The sequence below is a fragment of the Bubalus kerabau genome, chromosome 6 (genome assembly GCF_029407905.1).
Source record: "Bubalus kerabau isolate K-KA32 ecotype Philippines breed swamp buffalo chromosome 6, PCC_UOA_SB_1v2, whole genome shotgun sequence".
In the NCBI taxonomy this organism is placed as follows: domain Eukaryota; kingdom Metazoa; phylum Chordata; class Mammalia; order Artiodactyla; family Bovidae; genus Bubalus; species Bubalus kerabau.
The window spans coordinates 35,829,773-35,851,297 of record NC_073629.1 but is presented as its reverse complement, the minus strand read 5'-3'; the positions used below and the strand labels follow the sequence as shown (position 1 = coordinate 35,851,297).

General features: G+C 41.9%; 1 protein-coding gene across 3 annotated transcripts in view; it reads right to left on the bottom strand.

Moving 5' to 3' along the window:
- Positions 1-21,206, bottom strand: part of LOC129655032 (calcium-binding mitochondrial carrier protein SCaMC-1-like) — a 90,121-nt gene extending 68,915 nt beyond the window's left edge. Inside the window, exons 1-3 of one of the 3 annotated variants that reach the window (XR_008715713.1) lie at positions 20,409-20,547; positions 19,034-19,117; positions 4,075-4,213 (exon numbers count right to left, since the gene is read on the bottom strand). Coding sequence is in view for 1 of the 3 variants with exons in the window: in XM_055584909.1 (XP_055440884.1) it covers positions 4,087-4,213; positions 20,409-20,588 (307 nt within the window). In the remaining 2 variants the exon portion in view is untranslated. Of the gene's footprint in view, positions 1-4,074; positions 4,214-14,502; positions 14,586-19,033; positions 19,118-20,408 lie in introns of those variants that run through there. The other 2 variants (XR_008715714.1, XM_055584909.1) reach the window with 2 other exon arrangements.
- Between the last annotated feature and the right edge of the window lie 319 nt (positions 21,207-21,525).

Here is a 21,525-nt window from a genome sequence, read left to right as displayed (position 1 = left end):
CCATCTAGTCAAAGCTATGGTTTATCCAGTAGTCATGTATGGATGTGAGAGTTGGACCACTAAGAAAGCCAAGCACTGAATAATTGATACTTTTGAACTGTAGCATTGGAGAAGACTCTTGAGAGTCCCTAGGACAGCAAGGAGATCCAACCAGTCCATTCTAAAGGAAATTAGATATGGCCAGACAGTTTCATGGCAGTAAAGTTGACTTTATAGTACCAATAAAAGCACCTTGCAAAAACCAAAAAAAAATAAAATAAAGGAAATCAGTCCTGAATATTCGAAGGACTGATGTTGAAGCTGAAGCTCCAATACTTTGGCCACCTGACGCAAAAAGCCAACTCATTGGAAAAGATTCTGATGCTGGGAAAGATTGAGGGCAGGGGGAGAAGGAGATGACAGAGGATGGGATGGTTGAATGGCATCACCCACTCAATAGACATGAATTTGAGCAAACTCCAGGAGATAGTGAAAGTGAAGGAAGCCTGTCATGCTGAAGTCCATGGGGTTGCAAAGAGTGGGACATGACTCAGGGACTAAACAACAATAATGGTCCTAATGGTTGAAGCAAGTCAAATGGCCAAGCCCAGGTCAATGTGGCTCAGGGTTACACAAAGGCATAAACCCTGCTAGATGAGGTTCACTGAAATACCAAATGTATTACTTAGCATTACTGTTCTCATACGTAAAAGGTAGCTGCTATGAGGACTGCATGAGACAAAAATAAGATATAGAAGATAAAGCAGCTAAAACAGGCATGGCAGATGGTAAAGTACAAAAATTTCTAGTTTCTTTCCCACCATTTTCCCAATCTAAAAAAAACAAAAAACAAAAAACTCCTTCCAAAAAAGAACCTTAATGATGAAATTACGTCTAAGAATTACTTCATTTCACATATTTTTGACCACACTCCAAGGACATTCTGGCTCCGCAGAAGTAGGGACTCAGATACTTCTTGAGAGAAGTTAAGCAGATCAGTTCACATTGGGCCTTGAATGCTTCCAGCTAGTGAATTTGATAGTATAGTACACCAGCCCACAAGCATCCTCTTGCCTCCATTGATTGGCATAAGGCCTGGAAACCCTCCTGGGACACAGAAAATGCAGTGGTAAAAATTGAGTCCTACTATTAGTGTTTTATACACATTAATATGTGATGAACTGGGAGAGTCTCAACAATGTTGTCAGGAAGGACAAGAAGGGAAAAGATACCATGTACAGAGCCAGATCCAGTAATAGGATTCAGGGGGAAAGATTGTCTCCACAGTCAACAATGCACAACAGGTGTACACCCGTGGCGGATTCATGTGGATGTATGGCAAAACCAATACAATATTGTAAAGTAATTAGCCTCCAATTAAAATAAATAAATTTAATTTTTTTAAAAAAAGGAGAAAAAAAAAAAAAAGAAATTACCTTAACCCAGCCAATCTAGAAACACTCTGGGAGAAAGTAGCAGCATGTTCATATGAATTTAAAAAGCTGTACTTTGAGGCCCAAAATATGCTGGCATTGGACAATTTCTGATTAAGCAAATAAGAGGGAGGACTGTATTTGTTTCCTCGGGCAGTTGTAATAAAGGACCACAATCTGGGTAGCTTAAATAGGAATTTAAGCCAAAAGTGATTATTGGCCAAAATATTGGCCAAAATATGGCCAAAAAATGATGAAGGCCAAAAGTCTGTAAAACCAAGGTGTTGGCAGGGCCATGCTCCTTTGGAAGATGCTACGGAAGGATCTGTCCTGTATTTCTCTCCTACTGTCTGGTAGTCTCAGGTATTTCTTGGCTTACAGACACATCACTCCAAGCCTGACTCCATTATCAAATGGCTACTTCATATTATCTCCCTCTGTGCATGTCTGTCCCTGTATCCAAATTTCCCCTTTATGTGACACCTGTCCTATTGGGCTTCCCTGGTGGCTCAGACAGTAAAGAATCTGCCTGCAATGCAGGAGATCTGGGTTTGATCCCTGTGTTGGGAAGATCCCCTGGAGAAGCACATGGCTACCCACTCCAGTATTCTTGCCTGGAGAATTCCATGGACAGAGGGTATTGGGCATACCCTAATGACCTCATTTTTCTTGGTTACTTCTATAAAGACCTATTTCCAAATAAGATCACAGTCTGAGATCTGGGGGTTAGGACTTCAACTTATCTTTTAGGGGTACACAATTCACTCCATTGGAGAAGGAAATGGCAACTTACTCCAGTATTCTTGCCTGGGAAAACCTATGGACAGAGGAACCTGGGGGGCTACAGTCCATGGGGTCACAAAGAGTCGAATACAAATTAGTGACTAAACAACAACAAATTCAATCTGTAATAGAGGAGGTATTCCCGTTCATACCCACAAAAAGCATCATGGCCAAGGTAAACTGGCTGAGCTTTACAGAAGTGTGGTCACTGAGGAGGCAGCAATGATGACACAAAGCAAGCGCCTCAATCAGAACAGGGCCTCTGCAGGTCTGCTAGGGCCTGCACTCTGCAGTGCAGGGGGATGGCAGCTCTGGTAGCCACAGTAGAGCTTCACACCTACCGTCACGGCTCAGATGCTAAAAACAAAAGAAGCCAGTAGGAATTCAGACAAGAGCTCTTCCAGAGTGGTGCCACTTCAGGACTTGCCTGTGATGTTCCAGTTTGACCAGTCAAGGCAGAAATTAAAAGATCTATATTGCTATATCATTACATCACTTTGGATGGCCATCTAGCCTCAGAAAGAGTATTTTCTATTATTACCAAGAGCTATAAGCACTGATTTTCAGAGACGATAGTAATATATTTTTTACTAGGGGTTTTCTACTTTCACTGATTATGATACAGTGTATTTTCAGCATACAAATGACGATCACAGTGGTAAATAACCATCAATAATGGAGTGAAATTCCAGAAGAGCACAAGAATAGAACTATCAGTCTTAGATCAACAGCAAATGATGACCAGGTCTAATTCACAGATATGAATGAGTACTACTTCTAAAGCTTCTGGATACTATTTAAGTAGGAGGGCCCACAAAGGCCTAAACTTTCTCCTGGAAAGTAAATGGAAGCTTGAAACCTATGGTTTGGATATTAAGGGAAATACAACCACTTCTGTGCTTATAGGTCACTAAAGCTTGTAACATTCAGGTTACACTTTGCCTTATGGTATACTTAGAATTTTTCAATTAAAAAATTCGACTTCACAAAATTTTAAAATTAATATGTTTCATAAATGAAGTATAATTAATTTCTAATTACCCATGATGAATTAGCCATATGTGAATGCAGAAATGGTATTCTACTTTTACATTTAGTCTCTTTGATTTAAAGGATCTGTAACAAAATACGAGTATTCCTTTCCTCTGAAAATCAGCATGGATATTGATTGTATGTATAAAAGACTGGAAACATTCTAAATGTTTAAAAATATGGGATTGATTAGATACATCTACTCACCAACTGAATATTTCAAAGTCATTAAAAACTGTGCTTGCAAAGAACATTAAATGAAGTGAAATGCTTACACTGACATTAAACAAAAAAAGTAGGACATCAAACTATACATACAGTGCGACCACAATTTCACTTAAAGAGAAAAAGACCAAGAAAGAGATAGAAACAAAAAGTCTAAAAGTAAATATAAAAATATATTAAAATGTTAAGCCTGATCTCTAGACAGCAAGGTCACAGGTAACTGTTTCTTTCTATCTGTTATCTCTCTGTGTTAACTAACTTTCCTACAACTGAAATATTTTCAAAGTCAGCTAGAAAACAACAAATGTTAATGATTTTAATCACCATGATACTTTTAGCTCATATATTGCAAAAGAGTGAAGAGGTCTACTTATTAAGCCAAGAAGTTTTAAATTCAGAAGACAAAAAACAATTTTATTAAAGATATGACTAACCCCACAGAAATTTTAATACTAATAAATATCATCCACATATCACTCTTAGAAATTAAAAAATTATCACAAGACAAGTAATAGATATAATTGAGTATTTGATAGTGGGAGTAAGTTAAAAGCTAGTAAAAACATCCTTTAGTATTCACAGTTATCATTCATGTTAATCTAACTGTGGATAAAACACACACACACACACACACCATCATTATTTTTGTCCAGACTATTAAATGCCAGCGTCATTTTTCTCTCGTGGTCTTTAAGGTAGCGCATAAAATCTTCGAAGTTCAATCCGGAATCAGCATTGGTATCTACAGTTTTATAAATATCCTATAAGAAAGAAGAAACTCATTACAGAGATATATAGCAAGTAAAGCTACTATACCATGTTAACATTGGCATATTTCACTCATACTAGTTACGATTTCTACCCACATTCATTGTCCTAGTTTTTCAGTCACAGCTACAAAGTTAAATACATTTGGTGATTTTTAATTTGTTCAATACTGAAGTCAAAACTCATTTCAAATAATTATGAGTCTTATATGTAAGTAAGTGTTTACTTAAGGTAAAAAATGAATGCCATATACCTTGAGGGAATAAAGATAGTAAGTAAGGTATATAGTCTTTGCAATCAGAGACCTCACACTCCATTAAACTGAATGGGATAAAATATGTGAGATTCCAATATGACCCACAGATTATGATTTGAGATGTAGCTTTATGAAGAGTATATGTTCAAACCTCACTAAGGTGCTCTGCTTTTTTGAACAAAAAATGAATAATTTTAAAATGCATTATCTATATATTTCTAAGAGTTTCCTATCTCAAAGGTATAGATCATGTCTTATTCATCTTTGTACCATAAATGCCTAGCATAGAGTATGGCATACCAAGGTCCTTAATCTACATTTGTTGAATTAATACTGTGAACTGGGCAATGCACTATGCGGTAGGGATTAAAAGACAAGAAGATGCAGTCTCTGCCCTGAAGGAAATTACAGACTAGTAGAGACCATTCACATAATAAAAGAGAATTTTTTAGGTGATGTGATGGGAATGTATTCAAGGTACAGTGGAGTGTGGGAGGATTCAGGAGAGTCTTCACAGAGGGAGAGGACTTGAACTGAGAACTACAAAGAATAATTGCCATTAGCTGGGCAGACCAATGGGACAGGGCATTCCAAGAATATGTGACAGTATTGTAAGCAGGCAGAACATATATTAGTTAGAAAAAATACAGTAATGATGATAATGATAACAGCTAATATTTATTGAGCACTTCCTTTTAAGCACTTTATATATACAATCTCATTTAATCATTATAACAACCCTAAATAGTTCTAATTTGCTAAGGACAAAATGCAAGAGAGAAAAGTAGGAGATAAGGTAGGCAGGGGAGAGATCATGAGAACTTACATGTCACAAAATGGATTCCAAATTAATTCTGTAGGTAGTATTTCCCAGCAAGTGGGATGATATATGGGGCTTACATGGAAACAAAATTAACATTAAATCACAATGAGAAAATTATTCATGTTTAATTGTCTTCCAACCCTTCTGATTACATCATGGAGAATATCTGTTTGGAGCCAATATGTCTCAATACTTCCCAACTTTAAAAAATTCCAAGAATAGTAGCAATCCCTTCCCCACCTTCTGCACTTTCAGTTGTTGTTGTTCAGTCACTAAGTCATGTCCCACTGTCCTCTGTCAGGCTCCTCTGTCCTCCACTATCTCCTGGAGTTTGCTCAAATTCATGTCCATTGAGTCAGTGATGCTATTGGACCACCTTATCCTCTGCTGCTGCCTCCTCCTTGTGCCTTCAATCTTCCCCGGCATCAAGGTCTTTTCCAATGAGTTGGCTCTTTGCATCAGGTGGCCGAAGTATTTGAGGCTTCAGCATCAGTCCTTCCAATGAATATTCAGGGTTGATTTCCTTTAGGATTGACTGGTTTAGTCTCCTTGCAGTCTAAGGGAATCTCAACAGTCTTGTCCAGCACCATAATTTGAAAGCATCAATTCTTCAGTGTTCAGTCTTCTGTGTGGTTCAACTGTCATATCTGTACATGACTACTGGAAAAACCATAGCTTTGACTATATGCACCTTTGTCAGCAAAGTGATTTCTCTGCTTATTAAAACACTGTCTAGGTTTGTCATAGCTTTCCTTCCAAGGAGCAAGTGTCTTAATTTCATGGCTGCAGTCACCATCCACAGGGATTTTGGAGCCCAAGAAAATAAAATCTGTCACTGTTTCTACTTTTTTCCCTTCTATTTGCCATGAAGTGATGACATGGGGTGCCATGAGCTTAGCTTTTTTAATGTTAAGTTTCAAGCCGGCTTTTTCACTCTCCTCTTTCACCCTCATCAAGAAGCTCTTTACTTCCTCTTCACTTTCTGCCATTAGAGTGGCATCATCTGCATATCTGAGGTTATTGATATTTTTCAACTTTGTTATCCATGGTCACCCATAGTCTGAAAATATTAAGTGAAAAATTCCAGAAATAATAAGGTTTAGATTAAGCACCGTTCTGAGTAGTGTGATGAAATCTCACTCCATCAGGTTCCATCCTGACCAGGATGTGAATTATCCCTTTGCCCAGATATCCCACTCCTTATTCACTTACTAGCCATCAATCTAGATTATCATGTTGCCTGTCATAGTATCACAGTTCTTGGGTTCGAATAACACTTATTTTACTTAGTAATGGCCCCAAAACACAAGAGTGGTAATGCTAAAAATTTGGATATGTCCAAGAGAAGCCATAAAATGCTTCCTTTAAGTAAAACTGGGAAAGTTCTTGACTAATAAGGAAGAAAAAAAAACTGTATACTGAGGTTGCCAAGATCTACAGTATGAATGAATTTTCTATCAGTAAAATTGTGAAGAAGGAAAAAGAAATTCACGCCAGTTTTGCTGTCACACCTCAAACCACAAAAGTTATGGCCATAGTATGTGGTAAGTGCTTAGTTAAGACAGAAAAAGCATTAAAATGTACGGTACAATATTCTGAGAAAAAGACCATATTAATAACTTTATTTGAAATTATTTAATTATACTCAATTTGCAATATTGTGTTAGTTTTATGTATGTAGCTTTAGATACTTTTCCATTACAGGTATTACAGGATATTAAATATAGATCCTGTGCTAAATAAATAAATAAATAAGTCCTGTTTATCTGTTTTATATATAATGGTATGTAACTATTAATCTCATCAGTTCAGTTCAGTTCAGCCACTCAGTCATGTCCGACTCTTTGCGACCCCATGAATCGCAACATGCCAGGCCTCCCTGTCCATCACCATCTCCCGGAGTTCACTTAGACTCACATCCATCGAATCAGTGATGCCATCCAGCCATCTCATCCTCTGTCATCCCCTTCTCCTCCTGCCCCCAATCCCTCCCAGCATCAGAGTCTTTTCCAATGAGTCAACTCTTCACATGAGGTGGCCAAAGTACTGGAGTTTCAGCTTTAGCATCATTCCTTCCAAAGAAATCCCAGGGCTGATCTCCTTCAGAATGGACTGGTTGGATCTCCTTGCAGTCCAAGGGACTCTCAAGAGTCTTCTCCAACACCACAGTTCAAAAGCATCAATTCTTCGTCACTCAGCTTTCTTCACAGTCCAACTCTCACATCCATACATGATCACTGGAAAAACCATAGCTTGATTAGACGGACCTTTGTTGGCAAAGTAATGTCTCTGCTTTTCAATATGCTGTCTAGGTTGGTCATAACTTTCCTTCCAAGGAGTAAGCATCTTTTACATGGCTGCAGTCACCATCTGCAGTGATTTTGGAGCCCAAAAAAATAAAGTCTGACACTGTTTCCACTGTTTCCCCATCTATTTCCCATGAAGTGGTGGGACCAGATGCCATGATCTTCGTTTTCTGAATGTTGAGCTTTAAGCCAACTTTTTCACTCTCCTCATTCACCTTCATCAAGAGGCTTTTGAGTTCCTCTTCACTTTCTGCCATAAGGGTGGTGTCATCTGCCTATCCGAAGTTATTGATATTTCTCCCGGCAATCTTGATTCCAGCTTGTGCTTCTTCCAGCCCAGCATTTCTCATGATGTACTCTGCATATAAGTTAAATAAGCAGGGTGACAATATACAGCCTTGATGTACTCCTTTTCCTATTTGGAACCAGTCTGTTCCATGTCCAGTTCTAACTGTTGCTTCCTGACCTGCATACAAATTTCTCAAAAGGCAGGTCAGGTGGTCTGGCATTCCCATCTCTTTCAGAATTTTCCACAGTTTATTTTGATCCACACAGTCAAAGGCTTTAATCCCATACTCCTAATCTATCCACCCCCGCCCCCAAATTTTCCCCTTTGGTAGCCATAAGTTTGTTTTCTGTCTGTGAGTCTGCTTCTGTTTTCCAAATAAGTTCACCTGTATTATTATTTTTAGATTCCATATATAAGTGATACCACATAATATTTGTTTTTTCTCTGCCTTGACTTATTTCACTTAGTATGATAATCTCTAGGTCCATCTGTGCTGTGCTCAGTTGTTCAGTTGTGGCCAACTCTTTAGCGACCTCATGGACGTAGCCCACCAGGCTCCTCTGTCCATGGGATTTCCCAGGCAGGAAAACTGGAGTGGGTTGCTATTTCCTCCTCCAGGGGCTCTTTCCAACTCAGGGATCAAATCCGCATCTTCTGCTTTTCCTGCACTGCAGGCGGATTCTTTACCATTGAGACATGGGGAAGCCCATGGTCCATCTATGTTGTTGCAAATGGCATATTTCATTCATTTTGTGTTTGAGTAATATTCCATTATCTATGTACCATATCCTCTTTATCCATTCATCTGTTGATTGACACTAAGGTTACTTCCATGTTCTAGCTTTTGTAAATAGTTCTTCCATGAACACTGAGGTGCATATGTCTTTTCAAATTAGAGTTTTTGTCTTTCCCAGATATATGCCCTGGAGTGGGGTTGCTGGATCATATCATAACTCTATTTTTAGTTTTTTAAGGAAATGTTGTACTGTTTTATATAGTAGCCCACCAATTTAACAGTGTAGGATGGTTCCCTTTTCTCCACACTCTTTCCAGTATTTATTATTTATAGACTTTTTGATGATGGTCATTCTGACTGGTATGAGGTGATACCTTATTATAGCTTTGATTTGCATCTCTCTTAGCAGGGCTTCCCTGGTGGCTCAGGTGGTAAAGAATCCACCTGCAATGCAGGAGACCTGGTTCAATCCCTGGCTTGGGAAAATCCCCTGGAGGAGGGCATGGCAACCTACTCCAGTATTCTTGCCTGGAGAATCCTCATGGACAGAGGAACCCAGCAGGCTACAGTCTGTGGGGTCACAAAAAGCTGGACATGACTGAGCAACCAAGCACAATAATTAACAATCACGTTCTCATAACTTTTATTACAGTATATTGTTATAATTGTTCTATATTTTATTATTGAAAAAGTGAAAGTGCTGGTCGCTCAGTTGTATGATTCTGGTGCATATTTTATGTTCATTTTAGACCAGGGAAATGATATCAGACAAAAGGTAAATTCAAACAATTTTCTTATTAAGAGTTCAAAATGAGTCATAAGGCAGCAGAAACAACTTGCAACATCAACAATGCATTTGGCACAGGAATTGCTAATGAACATACAGTGCAGTGGTGGTTCAAGAAGTTTTGCAAAGGAGATGAGAGCCTTAAAGATGAGGAACACAGTGGCTGGCCATCGGAAGTTGACAGTGACCAACTGAGAGGATCACTGAAGCTCATCCTCTTACAACTACATGAGAAGTTACCGAAGAACTCAATGTCGACCATTTATTGGTTGTTCAGCATTTGAAGCAGAAAAAAAAACAAAAAAACAAAAAAAAAACCTGTATCAGAGAAGGATATAATATAGGGACCAAAGCCCCAGCTTGGAGTGCTCTCTGTGTTATACCCCTCTCCTGATGTCTAGCATGTCTATCATAGCATCCTGGTCCTCACACATTCCTCAGAGATACAACCAACAACAAGGTACACACCTACATGAAATTGCTCGAGGTTACAAACTTCCTCCATCTTGACAAATCCCTTAGTTAAAATCAGTCTTCACCTTATAAGACCTCTTAGCAGACCTCTCAGTCCTATGTAATAACTCCCTCCTTGAGATATTTGACTCACATTGGCTCCCAAGAGCTCACACACTCCTGATTTCCTTTCACTTTATTAAGTGCTGCTTTTCAGAGTTGTACATTGGCTCTTCCTGATCTCAAAATGTTGCAGTGATCCAGTGCTCAGTCCTCAGACCACTTCTCTATATACACCTTCTAGGGATCTCATCCAATATTAAAGCTTTGCATATATAATGCTGATGATATACATCTCTAACCCTGACATCTCCTCAGAGATTCAGGCTCAAATTCAAAACTACTATTAGATATATCCACTTGGATGTTTAAAAGAAACCTCCAATGTCCACACTAAGAACTCTTTATTAACCACTTATCCTACCTCACTACTCTCCAATTCTGCCTGATTTTAGCAAACAGCTAAAAAATGGATAAAACCATTATCCATTCATTTTTTCAAATTGAAAATACTGGAGTCATTCTTGACTTCCTCTTATACCTCACAGTACAAATCCAATTAACCAATGAATCCTATCAGCATTACTTTCAAAATTTATCACTGTAGTACATTCTATAGTGCACCACCCACCAATCCCCCTCAGGACTGACAGTAGCTGTCAGTATTAATGGACAGCTCTCAGTTGAGTCCCTCCCTCCCTTTATGTCACCCTGGGCTGAAAAGATTCACCTTGCCTAAAGTCATTCCCTAGGAGCAACCCAAGTTCAATAAATGGGGGAGGGAGTGAAGGAGGCAGGGGACAGGTAACAAAGGCCTGGTCTTCCTGCCTCAAGATGGGACAACTCTTTTTTTTTTTTAATATTTATTTGTTTCTTTATTTGGCTGCGAGAGATCTTTGATCTTTTAGACTCTCTAGTTGCAGCGCACAGGCTTAGTTGCTCCGCAGCATGTAGGATCTTAGTTCCCTGACCAGGGATCAAACCCACAGTCCCCACACTGCATGGTGGATTCACAACCACTGGGCAACCAGGAAAGCCCCAAGATACGACAATTCTTAAGGGCCTATGTAATAACTCCCTCCTTGAGATATTTGACTCACATTGGCTCCCAAGGAACTCTTAAGATCCACAGTTCCTCTTGAATTGTCTGAAGCCTCTGTTGTAATTCCATCACAGTTCAACTTCTCCTTCTGTCCAGTCCTGCTTCCACCAGCCCTCTCAGGTACTGTCCCTAGGAGCACTTCCCAATAAACTTCTCAAGAATGAATCTGAGTAGTAGAGGCAGTTCTCATGGAATACAACCTATGGCAGCTGGTACCACAAATGGTCTTAGGAAGCTGACTGCACATGAAACACCATCTCTGGTGGTAGATGATTAACTGCGATGGGAAGAGAATGCACTGGCTAATTATAAAAACTATATAATTGGATGGATGTTGATGGAAGCATCACTGCACTAGAGAAAAACAATGAAAGGCTGAGAATAATACAGTGCCAAAAATGGGGTATATACATACCATGGAATATTAATCAGCCTTAAAAAGGAAAGATTCTAACATATGCTACAACATGGAGGGAAGTGAAGTGAAGTGAAAGTCACTCAGTTGTGTCCGACTCTTTGCGACCCCACAGACTATACAGTCCATGGAATTCTGTAGGCCAGAATACTGCGGTGGGTAGCTGTTCCCTTTTCCAGGGGATCTTCCCAACCCAGGAATCAAATCCAGGTCTCCCGCTTTGCAGGCAGATTCTTTACCAGCTGAGCCACCAGGGAAGATACGTGGATGGATGGTGAGGATATTATCCTAAGTGAAGTCAGTCAGTCACACAAAGACAAACACTGTATGATTCCACTTCCATGAGATACACAAAGTCGTCAGAATCATAGGGACAAAAAATAGAATGGTGACTTTCAAGGCCAGGAAGAAGGAGGGAATGAGGAGTTACTGTTTAATGGGTATAGAGTTTCCATTTTAAAGGTGAAAGAGTTCCTGAGATGGATAGTGGTGATAATTGCATAAATGAATATTATTATTAAATGCATTTAATATAATTAAATATTAAATGTATTCAATATAAAAATTAAATATAAACACGGACAAAGCTAGTGGAAGTGATGGAATTCCAGTTGAGCTATTTCAAATCCTAAAAGATGATGCTGTGAAAGTGCTGCACTCAATATGTCAGCAAAGTTGGAAAACTCAGCAGTGGCCACAGGGCTGGAAAAGGTCAGTTTTCATTCCAATCCCAAAGAAAGGCAATGACAAAGAATGCTCAAACTACCGCACAATTGCACTCATCTCACATGCTAGTAAAGTAATACTCAAAATTCTCCAAGCCAGGCTTCAGCAATACATGAACTGTGGACTTCCAGATGTTCAAGCTGGATTTAGAAAAGGCAGAGGAACCAGAGATCAAATTGCCAACATTCGCTGGATCATGGAAAAAGCAAGAGAGTTCCAGAAAAACATCTATTTCTGCTTTATTGACTATGCCAGAGCCTTTGACTGTGTGGATCCCAATAAACTGTGGAAAATTCTGAAAGAGATGAGAATACCAGACCACCTGACCTGCCTCTGGAGAAACCTGTATGCAGGTCAGGCAGCAACAGTTAGAACTGGACATGGAACAACAGACTGGTTCCATGGACTGGAAAAGGAGTACATCAAGGCTGTACATTGTCACCCTGCTTATTTAACTTATATGCAGAGTACATCATGAGAAACGCTGGGCTGGAGGAAGCACAAGCTGGAATCAAGATTGCCAGGAGAAATATAAATAACCTCAGATATGCAGATGACGCCACCCTCATGGCAGAAAGCGAAGAACTAAAGGGCCTCTTGATGAAAGCAAAAGAGGACAGTGAAAAAGTTGGCTTAAAGCTCAACATCAAAAAACTAAGATCATGCCATCCGGTCCCATCACTTCATGGCAAATAGATGAGGAAACAGTGGAAACATTGAGTGACTTTATTTTGGGGGGCTCCAAAATCACTGCAGATGGTGACTGCAGCCATGAAATTAAAAGATGCTTACTCTTTGGAAGAAAAGTTATGGCCAACCTAGAGAGTATAGAAAAAAGCAGAGACATTACTTTGTCAACAAAGGTCTGTCTAGTCAAGGCTATGGTTTTGCCAGTAGTCATGTATGGATGTGAGAGTTGGACTAGAAAGAAAGCTGAGTGCCAAAGAATGGATGCTTTTGAACTGTGGTGTTGGAGAAGACTCTTGAGAGTCCCTTGGACTGCAAGGAGATCCAACCAGTCCATCCTAAAGGAGATCAGTCCAGGGTGTTCATTGGAAGGACTGATGTTGAAGCTGAAACTCCAATACTTTGACCACCTGATGTGAAGAGCTGACTCATTTGAAATAACCCTGATGCTAGGAAAGACTGAGGGCAGCAGGAGAAGGGGATGACAGAGGATGAGATGGTTAGATGGCATCACCAACTCAATGGACATGAGTTTGGGTGAACTCCGGCAGTTGGTGATGGACAGAGAGGCCTGGTGTGCACGGCTCATGGGGTCTCAAAGAGTCGGACACGACTGAGCGACTGAACTAAACTGAATATAAAAATGTATTTTATACCCATTTGAATGCAGAGTTCCAAAGAACAGCAAAGACAGATAAGAAAGCTTTCCTCAGTGATCGATGCACAATGCAAAGTAACAGAGGAAAACAATGGAATGGGAAAGACTAGAGATCTCTTCAAGAAAATTATAGATGCCAAGGGAACATTTCATACAAAGATGGGCACAATAAAGGACAGAAATGGTATGGACCTAACAGAAGCAGAAGATATTAAGAAGAGGTGGCAAGAATACACAGAACTATACAAAAAAGATCTTCATGACCCAGATAACCACGATGGTATTGAAGAGGAAAATAAATTTACATAACCTTCTGCTCATTCTGCCTCTGTAACTCAGCTTGCGCCTTACAAAGTCTGGATCACATAGGTCATGTAGTCTCAGAAAGTGGGGACTTACAATACTAGGAACTGGAGCTTATCTTACTCACCCTTGTCCTGCTCTTTGCAATTGCCCAGCCCCTGCAAACCTGCTTAAACATTTCCTGTCCCTGTAAAGGTCAGGCATCCCCTTCCTGTCTTGACTGCTGTTCCTGCGCTCATGAAATCCCTTAGTTTAAACCAGGCTATTAGCAGCTAACGTTGCCCACTATAATATGTCTGTAAGAACTCTGTAACCCCTTCGTTCGGGGCTCAGAGCTCGGAGTGTTAACTCCCCTGGGCCTGCAGGCATAATAAACCTGAGTTCTCCAACTTTCTGAGTGTGCTGCTTGGTTTCTCAATTACTGGTTTCTGCAACAGTGTGATCACTCACCTACAGCCAGACATCCTGGAATGCAAAGTTAAGTGGGCCTTAGAAAGCATCACTACAAACAAAGTTAGTGGACGTGATGGAATTCCACTTGAGCTATTTCAAATCCTAAAAGATGAAGCTGTGAAAGTGCTGCGCTCAATATGCCAGCAAATTTGGAAAACTCAGCAGTGGCCACAGGACTAGAAAAGGTACATTTTCATTCCAATCCCAAAGAAAGGAAATTGCACTCACCTCACATGCTAGCAAAGTAATCCTCAAAATCCTCCAAATCAGGCTTGAACAGTACGTGAATTGCGAACTTCCAGATGTTCAAGCTGGATTTAGTAAAGGCAGAGGAACCAGAGATCAAATTGCCAATATCAATTGGATCATAGAAAAAAGCAAGAGAGCTCCAGAAAAACATCTACTTCTGCTTCACTGACTACGCCAAAGCCTTTGACTGTGTGGATCACAACAAAATGTGGAAAATTCTTAAAGAGATGGGAATATCAGACCACCTTACCTGCCTCCTGAGAAATCTGTATGCAGGTCAAGAAGCAACAGTTAGAACTCAACATAGAACAACAGACTGGTTCCAAATGGGGAAAGGAGTACATCAAGGCTGCATATTGTCACCCTGTTTATTTAACATATGCAAAGTACATCATGTGAAATGCTGGGCTGGATGAAACACAAGCTAGAATCAAGACTGTCGGGAGAAATATCAATAACCTCAGTTATGCAGATGACATCACCCTATTGCAGAAAGTGAAGAAGAACTAAAGAGCCTCTTAATGAAAGTGAAAGATGAGAGTGAAAACGTTGGCTTAAAATTCAACATTCAGAAAACTGAGATCATGGCATCTGGTCCCATCACTTCATGGGAAATAGATGGGGAAGCAATGGAAACAGTAGGAAACTTTATTTTTGGGGGGCTCCAAAATCACTGCAGATGGTGACTGCAGCCATGAAATTAAAAGATGCTTGTTCCTTGGAATAAAAGCTATGACCAACCTAGACAGCATATTTAAAAGCAGAGACATTACTTTGCCAACAAAGGTCTAGTCAAAGTTATAGTTTTTCCAGTAGTCATGTATGGATGTGAGAATTGGACTGTAAAGAAAGCTGAATGCCGAAGAATTGATGCTTTGAATGGTAGTGTTGGAGAAGACTCTTGAAGAGTCCCTTAGACTGCAAGGAGATCCAACCAGTCCGTCCTAAAGGAAATCAGTCCTGAATACTTATTGGAAGGGCTGATGCTGAAGCTGAAACTCCAATACTTTGGCCACCTGATGCAAAGAACTGACTCATCAGAAAAGACCCTGATGCGGGGAAAGACTGAAGGCGGGAGGAGAAAGACAACAGAGGATGAGATGGTTGGATGGCATCACCAACTTGATGGACATGAGTTTGAGTAAGCTCCAGGAGTTGGTGATGGACAGGGAAGCCTGGCATGCTGCAGTCTATGGGGTCACAGAGAGTCAGACACAACTGAATGAAGTGAACTGATTTAATACCACTGAACTGTACACTTAAAAGTGGTTTAAGATGCTAAATTTTATAATACATGAATTTTTATCACAATTTTAAAAATTGGAGAAAACCAATATCACTTCCTAATAGAGATTAGTACTATCCCTAAAGACTTACTAAGAAATTCAGGGATGGTGGTCCCCACCACATAATTCACTAGTATAAGCCCTACAAAAGCTAGGTGAGGAGGAGGATGACAGTGGACGACTTCAAACTCAACCAAGTAGCAGACAAGTCAACTGCAGCTCTAGATCCAGATGTGGTATTTAGTAGAGCAGATTAACACAGTCTCAAGGACGTAGCATACGGCCATTGATCTGACGAATGTACTGTTTTCCATTTACCAAGAAAGATAACCAGAAGCAGGTGACATTCACATCAGATGGGCAATAAATACATTTACATCTCCCACCTTCTGTCATAAAGGGATCTGGTCCAACTACACATTCATAGAACATCATGCTGGTCCTCTATGTTGATGAAAACATGTTAAATGGACTTGGTAAACAATAAGTAGCAATATGTTGGAAGCCTTGGTAAGATATCAGAGAAGGCAACGGCAATCCACTCCAGTACTCTTGCCTGGAAAATCCCAGGGACGGCAGAGCCTGGTGGGCTGCCATCTATGGGGTCACACAGAATTGGACACGACTGAAGCGACTTAGCAGCAGCAGCAGTTGGTAAGAAATATGCCTCCAGAGAATGAGAAATAATAAAGTCAATAAAGATTCAGGGGTCTACCACATCAACTAAGTATTTCCAAAACCAGTGGTCTGGGGCATGTCAGGATATGTCCTACCACCACCACAAAAATAAAGGGGAAATGACTGAATCTCATACCTCCCTAAGAAGGAAACCAACATCTGAGGCTTCTGAGTTCTGGAGGTAATGTATTTCAAAATTGAGAAAACTGCTCTGACTCACTTTTGAGAACCAGGAAAGGCTAACAGCGTTCTATGGGGACCATAATGGGCAAGAGCTCTTCAACATGTCCTAGCTATAGAGTAAGTGGCCCTGCCTCTTGGGCCACCTGACCCAGCAGACTCTATGGTATTGAAAGTATCAGAAGTATGAAAAGATATTATGAGAAGCTTTATAGTGTGCCCCCAAAGGAGAGTCTGCAGGAGAAAACTGCAACAGTTCCTGACATGCTACGGGACCCTGATAGAAACACAGTCCTTAAATATGGGACTTCAAATGATTACCCAGGGCTTCCCTGGTGGCTCGTTGATGAAAAATTTGCCTGCCAATGCAGGAGACATGGGTTTGATCCCTGGACCAGGAAGGAGGAGCCCACATGCCACAGAGCAACTGAGTCCAGGCACCACAACTATTCAGCCTGTGCTCTAGAGCCCAGGAACTACAACTACCAGAGCCTGGTGCCCTAGAGCCCGTGCTCTGCAACAAGAGAAGCCACTGCGACTAGAAGCCTGCGCACCACAACTAGAGCGAAGCCCCCACTCACTGCAACTAGAGAAAAGCCCATGCAGCAATGAAGACCTAGCACAGCCAAAATAAATATAAACATAAAAAAAAGATGTTAAAAAATAATAATAAAATTAAATTACAATGAACACACAGCCATGGTTGACTATCACAAGTTGGGTTCTATCAGACTCACCAAGTCATAAGTTTTGGTGAGTCCAGGAGCAATCTCCATAATGGAAGAGAACATCTGAGATCAGGCACAAGCAGAACCAGAGTGCAAACAAAACAAAGAATGGTTCAGATCTCCAAGCTTCACCACTGTTATACCATCACCTCTCCTTAAACTCATTCTTATAAATACATGGAAGTTCATTATTACCAGCCAACAAAGGTGGGAAAAGGATGAGCTTGGTCCTTGGATGGGTTTCAGAGTATGTGAATGCAAATCGAAAATAGCTTGATGTGCATTATAATACCATTCAAGAACAGTCCAGAAAGACAGCAATAAGGGGAAAGAGAGAAGAATGTCAAGTTGTGTACCTGATCATTCACTTTATGTAGAAAGAGAAATGGACAGAAATAACAATGTATAGAGACTTGTGGACAGTGATGAGTAGCTTGTTTGGATGATCAGTAGCCTGGCAAGAAAAAGATTAAAAGATCAAAGACACAGAGGTCTGGGGAATATGCATGAGGATGGATCTATGGGAGTGAACACAAAGTAAAAATATTTTCATTTTGTACAGTTCCTACTGTGGAAGAGGTATAAAATAACCAAGCAGATACAGTGACCCAGCCAGCTGAAGTCAGCCAGACTCTCTCATCAGCTGACATATGAACAGCAGTGCTGACACAGTAGACTCAGGGATGGAACAGCCATGGTGGTGGAGATAGACGCCATCCATGGATGCATGGATGCATAGGACTTCCCTGGTGGCTCAGACGGTAAAACGTCTGCCTACAATGTGGGAGGCCTGCATTCGATCCCTGGGTTGGGAAGATCCTCTGGAGAAGGAAATGGCAACCCACTGCAGTACTCTTGCCTGGAAAATCCCATGGACAGAGGAGCTTGATAGGCTACAGTCCATGGGGTTGCAAAGAGTCAGACACGACTGAGGGACTAAACTTTTTATCTTTCTTTTCTTTCATGGATGCATATCCATCAGTATGGGTTCCATTTTCCAAGCCTAATATCGCTACTGATGCTTCCAAATGCCCAACCTACTGCCATCAGAGACTGAAGCACAGACATAACATCATCCTTTCAGGGAACCTACCAGCCACTGAGCAGCAAGTCCATTACCCTGAAGCTGTTCTACCCTGAAAGGTACAGTGTTTCATCTTCACAGGAATTGACACACTCTAAGTATGTGTTTGCCTTACTTGCCTGCAAAGCCTCAGCTGGCAGGACAATCCAACAGTAAAGGGTGTTTGATTTCACAACATGTGTATATAGAGTACCCTGCATTGGACCAAATGTCCTATTATACTCCAAAGGGGCCATATAATGATAACAGGACCCACCAGGCCTATCACATAAAGCACTAACCAGAAGCTGCTGGCCTGCTGTACAGACAGAACAAGTAAGTGGTGTTCTTCCAAGTCAGGGCTTAAAGGTAATACCTTTCATGAGTGGCATACCATTTTCAAAGACACAGTGTACATACTAAAGCAGTATTCATGTTAATGCTCCTATATTCCTACCACTCCTCTCTGATTCATACGTCTCTCTAAGGTTTATTCTCTGATATCCCTTCTCAGGTAAGCAGAAGCCTAACACACTTGACAGACTGAGGTACAGGGTCCTAGAATTCTGGCTTACCGGAGACTGTCCTGAGAGACAGGATCCAAGGACAAAAGAAAAATAAAGTCAAGGAGATGGCTTCTTGGCATCAATCTGAAAAGACTAAGCAGAGTGGGAGGATATAGGATTGAGATGAGATAATCAAACCAGAGCAATACATTTTTGGAGTATAGAACTCAAGGAACTTGCTGAACCATGGGAACCATTTGGAACTCTAATACATACAAACATACACACACACACACACACACACACACACACACACACACACACACACCCCTCACTGGTAGAGAGCTGAACAAGTAGGTTAATATCAGAAGACTATTTTGCACTGGAAATAAAATGATTGTTTTCTCTTGGTATTCTGAAACTTCCACCTAAACAGTTTTTAAATAATCAAGTCAAGATTCATCTAGAGAAGAAAGGCATCCGTAATTTAGGCAAGGTACTAAAACAATCAGCTGAAGTATAATCCTATGGATCAAGGTCTGACTCCCCCTCAGGCTTTGGTGTGGGATCGCAGCTCTGGTAACTCCAGTGTGCCTGTCATTAGAAGAAAACTCTGAAAGCATGAATCGTGGGCGGTAAATGACTACAGAAAAGATAATGTCTTTGACTCCTGCATTCGCAAAGGCTAATGAAGCCTGTGAAATTCTGTGCCAGTTCAGTAAATGGTGAATGAGTCACCAGAAACCCACTCAGCATCTTCCAAAAACCCCAAGAGAAGGCTCTGGTGTTTGTTCAAAGTGATCACTTTAAGAAGATGGAGAAGGTGTTTTTCTTGGGCTGCCTTCCCCCCCCCCCTCCCCCGGAGAGGCTCAGGGAAGTTATGCCCACCCAGGACCCTTGGGAGCGTCTCTGGAAAGGGCAAGTCTGGATTTGAGGCAGGCTAGGGCCTGGGACCCTTTGCGGAAGTGCTTGCATTTTCCTGGACAAACATCTCCTGGAGCAACAAAATACAAAGAAACTATAAGGGATTAAAAATAACTAAGTGGATGCACAATGGGACAAATTATGGACAAAGTACAAAAAGACGAAAAACCCAACCGCCACTTCTGAAGAGCCTAGAGCAAAACCAGAGATACTGCACAGGTCCCCCTGCCAATGGGGTGGGCAAACCACCTAAGCCACCCCTCCTGCCTGATGCCTGAACATATTCCTACCCTAACCCCATAGTAGGAATCAGCTTGCTCCCTTCTCTGGGAGCGAGTAAGGAAAACTGTTACTTGCTTTCACTATCCCCTGTTGCAGCAGGGGCCCCAATAAAGCCTTGCCTTGAATTTCCTGACTGACCTCTTACCAATTTTTATTGATTAGGGAAACCCAAGAATCCTGGTCCAGTAACACCTTTACCTTCTGCCCAGCACCTCTCTGGACAGGCGGGGCTACTCACCTTCTCCCGGGCAAAAGAGGGGTTCCAGTTTTTCAGGCCCTCTTGGAGCTCCAAGATGTCCACCACCCCGTCCCCGTTGTGGTCCAGGTCTTGGAAAAGGTTCTTGTAGTGTAAGTAGTCTTCCTCGTCGGTGTGGCAACTCGCCGCGGGCAGCACGAAGCCCCGCAGCCAGCGCAGCATGGTCCGGCCGGCGCTGCCCCGCGATGGCGGGGACCGCAGGCCGCCTCTCCTCCTGGCCCCAGGGAGGGCGTCCCGCCGGCGGCCACGCCACCTGCCGCTTCCTCGACGCCGCAGCTGCTCAGGGTCCGCGCGGTCAGCCGGGCTGCCGCAACCGCCCGACTCAAGCCACCACGGTTCTCAGCCGCCTGAGGCGAGCGGGTCCGCGCCAGTGGCTCTCGGGCGTCGCTTGAAGAGCCTCGTGCGTGAGGCCCTGGCCGGGACGCCGCGGGAGCGTCCGCCCTCAGAAGTTGGAAGCTGAGGCGCCAAACGCAGCGTCCGGGACCTTCCAAGCCTAAGTCGACCGCGAGCTGAGGAGAGCTTGTGAGGGAGGAAGAACGCCTCCCTTGGGAGGGAGGAAGGCGTTCCTCCCCCCAGGCGGCATCTAAAGAGCGCTCCGGCGTCCAGGATCTTCCCGGCAAACTCAGTGCACCTGGGGCAGCGGGTCAGTGAGTTGCTCGACCTGCACCTCTGCTGAGAGCGCCCAGTGCCACCGCGTAGGTCATCGCTTTGCAGTCGGGACCCCGCTGACCCAGCGGAAGTAGAGCTAAAGAAGGTAGTCCTCCCCCTAGCAGCCTTCCTCTCTGTCTCTCTCTTCCCCTCCCTGGGAACCTGCGGTTGTTTCCAAGAACCTGTCTCCTCTTCACCTCCCACTTTTCTCCTGGATCCACTGCAGTCTCATCTCAGCTACCACCATCTACCTCACTGAACTTCCTTGTCACAGAATCCAGAGGACACGAAAATGCTTGCTTTACTTAATTCCAGTTCTGTTTAAGACACTGCTGACCACGCCCTCCATTCTACAGTATTTAACTTTTTACTTTGTCTTCGGGAACATCGGATATTTCTGCCATTCCTTATACTCTCTTACAGGCTCCCACAAAAAGAGCCTGAAATCATC